Raw genomic sequence first — 6,919 nt, forward strand, 5'->3', positions numbered from 1 at the left:
TACCCTCCTGCTGCTGACCAGAGTCTTTCATCTTCCTTCTATTTCATTATTGCTACTTTCCTTGACAATACTTTTAAAGTAACATCTAAATCTGGATGTGTATTTCAAAGAAATTTAAATATTAGTTCTTAAACCAGGAAGAGGACAACATTTCCAGAAGGAATACAGGAAAAGAGAAACAAATGTGCCCCCCCATCTCTGAAAGCTGCCACAGCAGGACTCAAGCTCACCATGCATGGGTGCTGCTCAGGTTCAACAGCCACAGCACAGCACCTTGAGCTGCCCATCTGCTCTAACATGAGGCTGTCAAACATTCTGGCTTGCAACAGAGGATCATGAGGGATTGGCTGTTGTGACTTGCATGGGATGTGCCATGTTTGTCTTTCTCCTGGAGCTTAGAAGTGACTGTATCTGTATGAAGTGCGAGCTGGTCTCTATGCTGGAAGAAAAGGTCAAAGGACCAGAGAGCCAACTGATGACTTTGTGAAAATGAAGACTTTCTGGATAGATGTCAGGATTTGGTACTGCAGCCACAGCATGCTGAAGAATTGGAGAGGGTAGTACAGGGGGGACTGAAGAAAAAGGAAGAAAGTTGGCAGCATGTGTCCTCCAGAAGAAGAAGGAGGAGAACCAGTATAGAAGAAGGAGGAAAACCTAACACAGGTACAGGTAAGCAACCACTTTCAGGCTCTCTGCACAGGTACTACTGCTGAGAATGCCTTGGAAGAGTCATCTGAGTGAAGGGATCAGAAGGAGATCCCATCGATTGCAAGGCATGAGATGCATTATCCTAGGGATGGGGGTTCCATGACCACCACTCCCAAGAGGAGGAGATGGGTGGTGGTGGACAGGGACTCCCTCCTAAGGGGATGGAGTCAACCATGTGCCACCCAGGCTTGGAATCCTGTGAAGTGTGTTGTTTGCCTAGAGCTAGAATTCAGAATGTGACTGAGAGTCTGCTGAGACTCATCAAGCTCTCAGACCACTACCCCTTCCTGCTTCTCCCCATGGGCACCAATGATACTGCCAAGAATGACCTAGAGCAGATCACTGCAGACTACGTGGCTCTGGGAAGAAGGATAAAAGAGTTTGGGGCACAAGTGGTGTTCTCATCCATCCTCCCTGTTGAAGGAAAACACCTGGGCAGGGACCATCAAATTGTGGAGTAAAAGTGTGGCTATGCAGATGGTGTCAGTGAGAGGAATAGAGAGCATACTGATCAAGTTTTCCAATGACACAAAGCTGGGGGGGTTGCCAACACCTTGGAGGATAGAACTAAAATTCAAAGGGATCTTGATAAATTGGAGAACTGAGCTATAGACAACAAAATTAAATTCAACAAAGACAAATCCAAGGTGCTACACTTAGGGAAGAAAAACCAAATGCACAAATACAGAACGGGGGAAAACTGGTCTGGCAACAGCACTGATCTGGGAGATGTGGTGGATCCAACCTCAACATGTGCCAGCAATGCAATGCTATTGCAAAAAAAACAAATGCAATTTTAGGTTGTATTAATGGAGGCATAGCATGCAAGTCCTTGGAGGTGATAGTACTCAGTGCTGGTTAGGCCTCAGCTGGACTGCATCCAATTTTGGTCACCAATGTATAGAAAGGATGTGGAGAAACTGAAAAGGATCCAGAGGCGAGTGACAAAGATGATCAAAGGGATGGAATATAAGCCAAATGAGCAAAGGCTGAAGGAACTGGGTATCTTTAGTTTGGAAAGGAGGAGATTAAGGGAGGAGATAACAGCGGTCTTCTAATACTTGAAAGGCTGGAGAAAAGTTATTGTCCTGCCCTCTGTGGCAAGAGGGAAAAGGCAATGTATTCAAACTACAGCATAGCAGATTTAGATTAAGTCTCAGGAAAAACTTCCTAACTGTATGAACAGTAGGACAATGGAACAGACTGCCTAGTGAAGTTGTGGAAGGTCCTTCTCTGGCGGTTTGCAAAAGAAGGCTGGATAACCATCTGGGATCTGTCTTGGGGTACGTCTATACTGACAGTGGCAAAGTCGCTGCCGTCAGATCAATCTTTCTGGATGGATAGAGCGATCAGTGTAGACCCACTTAATCCATCAGGAAGCTGCTTAATCCATCCATCAAGTGGCGTAGCACTGTGTCTATGGGAACGCGGTTCCCGTCGGCGCAGTGCAGTGAAGACAATGCACAGAAGGGAAGCCCAGCAGTCGACGGTAGTTACGCAAGCTACTCCCATCGACTGCCGCCAAATTTCCAGGTAAATGTAGACCAGGGCTTGGATGGTTTAGACACAACAAATCCTGCATCTTGGCAGAGGTTAGACTAGATGAATTTTGTGGTCTCTTCTAACCCTAAGGTTCTACATCTCAGATGAAGAAAAGCCCTTAGAAAACGTATCTGTTAAACAGTAAGTCACAGCCTTCACCACAGTGGTGCTAAATATGGTCTCATCTTCCTTCAAATTAATGCTTCCCTGTTTCCAACTTTAATTGCATCTATTTGTCTGGATAGAGTTGAACATAGGGCAGGCTGCTAAATCTTATTCCACAGCAACTTTCTCAGCCACTCTGTGAGGCCAGGGCATTCAATTCAGGCCTCACAATGGAAAAAGTCATTTCAAAAGTCAATGGAAAAAGCAAGTGGGGAAGCAGCAGGCAGATGCAAGCAGATTGCAGAAGAGGAAGTCGAGGTCTGAAGGGTGGGGAGATGAGAGATGGCTGCAGACAGCAGCAGATAAAGTGCACTAGTAAGCCAAGCCCTGGCAGACCCCTCCAGCCAGGAGAGGGCAGGGAAGCGGGACTTTGTCCACCTTTGCACCCTCCTCCCCAGTGTTAGCCCATGGGCTGCAAAACTGCCCCAGCCCCCTCACCTCCTCCAGGCTGCAGATGGTGCCTCGGCACTTGCCCATGTGACTGGTGAAGGAGGAGGTAGTTGGGGAGCTCAAATCCTCCAGGGTCTGGGAGACGAAGTCTTGGACAGAGATGAGCTCCGGCATCCTGCGGGGGCATGTGCAAAGTGCTGTGGGCGGTCGGGGCTGGCCAGCGGGAGCAGAGCGTCCGGCTCCAGGAAGGGGAACTGCTGAGGGCACTGTGGGGCTGGGAGGAAGTGGCCGGGGCTGCGTCATGCAGAGAGTGAGTGACAGACATGCAAGAACAGAGATTCTGGCCAGCCCGACATGGGAGCTGCACCCTCCCCTGCCACAGCCCCTCCCAGAAATGACACTGCTGGCCCTCTCATCCCATCTCCCCTCACACACGGAGCTGCCTCCTGCCCCCTCCATCCCATCACAGCCACCCCCCAGAGCAGCCCCCACCCCCATCTCACTACACACATCTCCAGGATCTGCCCCCACCAGACAAACAGCCCTGCTATGCCGGCACACTGCATTGTGCCAATCCTGCTATCTCCTGCACGCCACCCTCTGCCAACCTCTTAACCCCTCCACACTGCTACTCCTAAACACCATCCTCTGCCAATCTTGCTATCCCCGCGCTGCCCTCTGCCAAACCCATTGGAGGATTGGGCCAAAAGAAATCTGAAGAGGTTCAACAAGGACAAGTGCAGAGTCCTGCACTTAGGACAGAAGAATCCCATGCACAGCTACAGATTGGGGACTGTCTGGCTAAGCAACACTTCTGCAGAAAAGGACCTGGGGGTTACAGTGGACAAGAAGTCAACAGTGTGCCCTGGTTCCCAAGAAGGCTAATGGCATATTGGGCTGCATTAGTAGGAGCATTGCCAGAAGCTAGAGGAAAGTGATTATTTCCCTCTATTTGGAACTGGTGAGGCCACATTTGGAGTATTGTGTTCAGTTTTGGTCCCCCCACTACAGAAAGGATGTGGACAAATTGGTGAGAGTCCAGCACAGAACAACAAAAATGATTAGGGGGCTGGAGCACATGACATGAGGAGAGGCTGAGGGAACTGGACTTGTTTAATCTGCAGAAGAGAAGAATGAAGGGGGATTTAATAGCAGCCTCCAACTACCTGAAAGGGAGTTCCTGGGATGATGGAGCTAGGCTGTTCTCAATGGTGGTAGATGACAGAACTAAGAGCAATGATCTCAAGTGACAGTGGGGGAGGTCTAGGTTGGATATTAGGAAAAAGTTTTTCACTAGGAGGGTAGTGAAGCACTGGAATGGGTTACCTAGGGAGGTGGTGGAATATCCATCTTTAGAAGTTTTTAAGCTGCAGCTTGACAAAGCCCTGGCTGGGATGGTTGAGCTGAGGTTAGTCCTGCTTTGAGCAGGAGGTTGGACTAGATGACCTCCTGAGGTCCCTTCTAACGCTAATCTTCTAGGATTCTATGATCTGCACCCCTACCCACACCCCATCCCCACTCTCAACCCTCACCCCACCCTCCCACCCCAGCCATCAGCCATACACCCATCCTCATGCTGAACCCCAACCCTCACCCCCACCCTGAAAACCACCCTCACCCCATCATCGTGCTCTACCCCAACCCCACCCTCACCCTCAACCCCACCCCAAATGCTCACTCCCACTTCCACCTTCTACACCTCAGTCCCACACTTACTGCCACCCCCCACCCTGGCCACCAACCCTGCACCCCGAAACCTCAAACTCACCCCATCCCAACCCCACCTTCAACCCCAACCCCACCCACATCCCTACCCTCAACACCCCCACCCGAACCCACTGCCAACTTCACCAAACCCCACAACCACACCAAACCCTGCCCCCACCACTTCTAATGCCACCATTACGCTAATTCACAGATTGCGTTTCCGATGGCGCAGTAGTGACACCGTGTGGCCAGTCAGGGTAATGTACAGACAGATCGTCTTTTCTTTGGGGAAGCAGTGACACCTGGTGGACAGTTAAGGTAATGCACACATTGAACCCAAACCCCCACCCACACAACGAGTCTGAACCCCAGCCCCGAACCTGACTCTCCACCTCCATCTCTCACCGCTCCACCCTCCCCCCCAACCCAAACCCTGACCGGTACCCTTATCATCACCCACACCCCTTCTCCCATCCTACTCCAAAACCCTAATCCTCACCCTCCCACACTGAACCTCACCCCTCTTCCAACCCCATCCTCCCCTGAAATCAGCACCCTTACTGCCACCCCCACCCTGAACCCTCATAACTCTGCCACCGCCACCCCCACTCCAAAACAGAACCCTCACCCTGAAACCCAACTATGACAAAGTGGGAATGTTCTTAATGTTTTGTCTGACTACTGTGTGTGCACCTCAATTGCCCCATGTGTCATTTAAGGCTCTAAGTGGTGGGACAAGGGGTGTGATTATTGCAGAGACCCCTAGAAGGCAGGTGTGACTGCTGCTTGGCTGCCTGAGCAAAGACAATGGCTGACACTCTGTAGCCTGACAACTGCTGGCTGGGGCCCATCCTCAGCAAGGTGCCAACTAGATGTAAGCAGGGGAATGGGCCCACTATTGTGGGGAACTTTCCTGGCTCACACACTACTCCAGTGGAGTTGGCTAGCAAAAGATCTGAATCCTTGCTCCCACTCTATTTACCCAGAGGCCTGCCTGACCTCTCTCCTGTGTGGTGGGGTCCCTGTAACCCCGACAAGGCTGAGCCCCGTATTCCTGAGGCTCAACCCCTAATCTTGCCAGGGTCCCTTAGGGCAGGGGCTAGGGTGTCCCCACTCTGGGGTACTAACTCAGCACTGGGCACTTCCCTAACCCACTGATCATTGCATACAATGCAAAGCAATACAATTTATTAAACAAACAGCAATCAAAAATAAAATAACAAAATAAGAAAATATGAGAAAGGTTAAAGGAAAACACCCAATGCTGCTCCCTAGCCAAGGGGCACTACACACAGTGTCTCTGGGGTGTAAGGGAAATTCACAGTCTGTTCCTCTCATGTCGCAGGCCCTGTGCCCAGGCTCTGGCTGCACTGCAGGGATGCGGAGAGTCAGACATTTACTCTGGCAGTGCCCACACGACCCAAGGGTCTCGGGGACAGGGCACTTCTCCCCAGCATCGTTCCCCCCTGTCAGGGTCATGATCCCCCTCTGAGTCTGGCCTGCATCATCTCTGGGCTGGTGGCATCTCTCTGTACTGGACCCTGCCTAGGATCCTCTCCCTCTCCCCAGCTGCTCACTGCACCTGGCTCCAGATGGCTCCAGCCCCAGCTCCTGCACTGCTGTACCTCAGTACAGCTCTGCTTGGCTCTCTGGGATGCCTCTCTGGTTCTGCTGCTGTGGGTCAGCTCAGCTCAGTTCCCTGGGCCTCTTCTCTGGTCTCCCAGTGGCTCCCTCATCAGCTCCTCCCGAAACAGCCTCTTCCCCCTGCCTAGACTAGCAGGGGCCTGGAGATATAGTGCAGTAGGGTTAAGGCACTGGCAGTGGAAAACCACAGGTCATCAGTTCAAATATCGCTAATACCCCTATCTACAGTTTCCCTAGAAGATGCAGGATGCCACTGCCTTGTCAGCTCCTCCCAAAACAATCTCCTGCATAGAAGAGCAAGGGCCTGCATGTGCGGTGCAGTGGTTAGGCAAAGGGACGGGGAAGCTGGAGACCAAGACCCTTCAGGGTTAAACCTCTCCAGAGGACTTGGGTCCGTCTCGCTGCTCTCTCCTCCTGAAACAATCTCCTCCACCTGCCTTGAATGGGGGGTGCCAGAGGTAACAGCTGGGGGGGAAAAAAGGTCAAGTGTGAAGGGTAGGTGGTAGGGGTCAATGGTAAGGGATGAAGGGGACAAGGGCCAGGGGTCAATTGGTCAAGGTTTGGGGTAAAGGATAAGAGGATAGGGGACAGGGGTAATTGATCATGGGAGAAGGGTGAGGGGACAATGGTATCTGGTCAGGGTTCAGAGGGTCAAAGATGAGGGGTCAAAGAGAAGGTCAAAAGTTGGGTAAAAGTTCAAAGGTTGGGGGCGAGGGGTCAAAGATCAAAAGTTAGAGTTCAGGGGGTCAAAGGTGAAAAGGTC

The 6,919-nt window shown here is 51.4% G+C and overlaps 1 protein-coding gene across 1 annotated transcript in view; it reads right to left on the minus strand.

Annotated features, from left to right (window-relative positions):
* Window positions 1-2,979, minus strand: part of LOC137152325 (arf-GAP with SH3 domain, ANK repeat and PH domain-containing protein 2-like) — a 91,835-nt gene extending 88,856 nt beyond the window's left edge. Inside the window, exon 1 of the mRNA XM_067546881.1 lies at window positions 2,854-2,979. Within this exon, the coding sequence (XP_067402982.1) occupies window positions 2,854-2,979 (126 nt within the window). The remainder of the gene's footprint in view (window positions 1-2,853) is intronic.
* Between the last annotated feature and the right edge of the window lie 3,940 nt (window positions 2,980-6,919).

The sequence above is a fragment of the Emydura macquarii genome, unplaced genomic scaffold (genome assembly GCF_026122565.2).
Source record: "Emydura macquarii macquarii isolate MOO-44397 ecotype Brisbane River unplaced genomic scaffold, CSIRO-AGI_Emac_v2 contig_1170, whole genome shotgun sequence".
NCBI lineage: Eukaryota > Metazoa > Chordata > Testudines > Chelidae > Emydura > Emydura macquarii.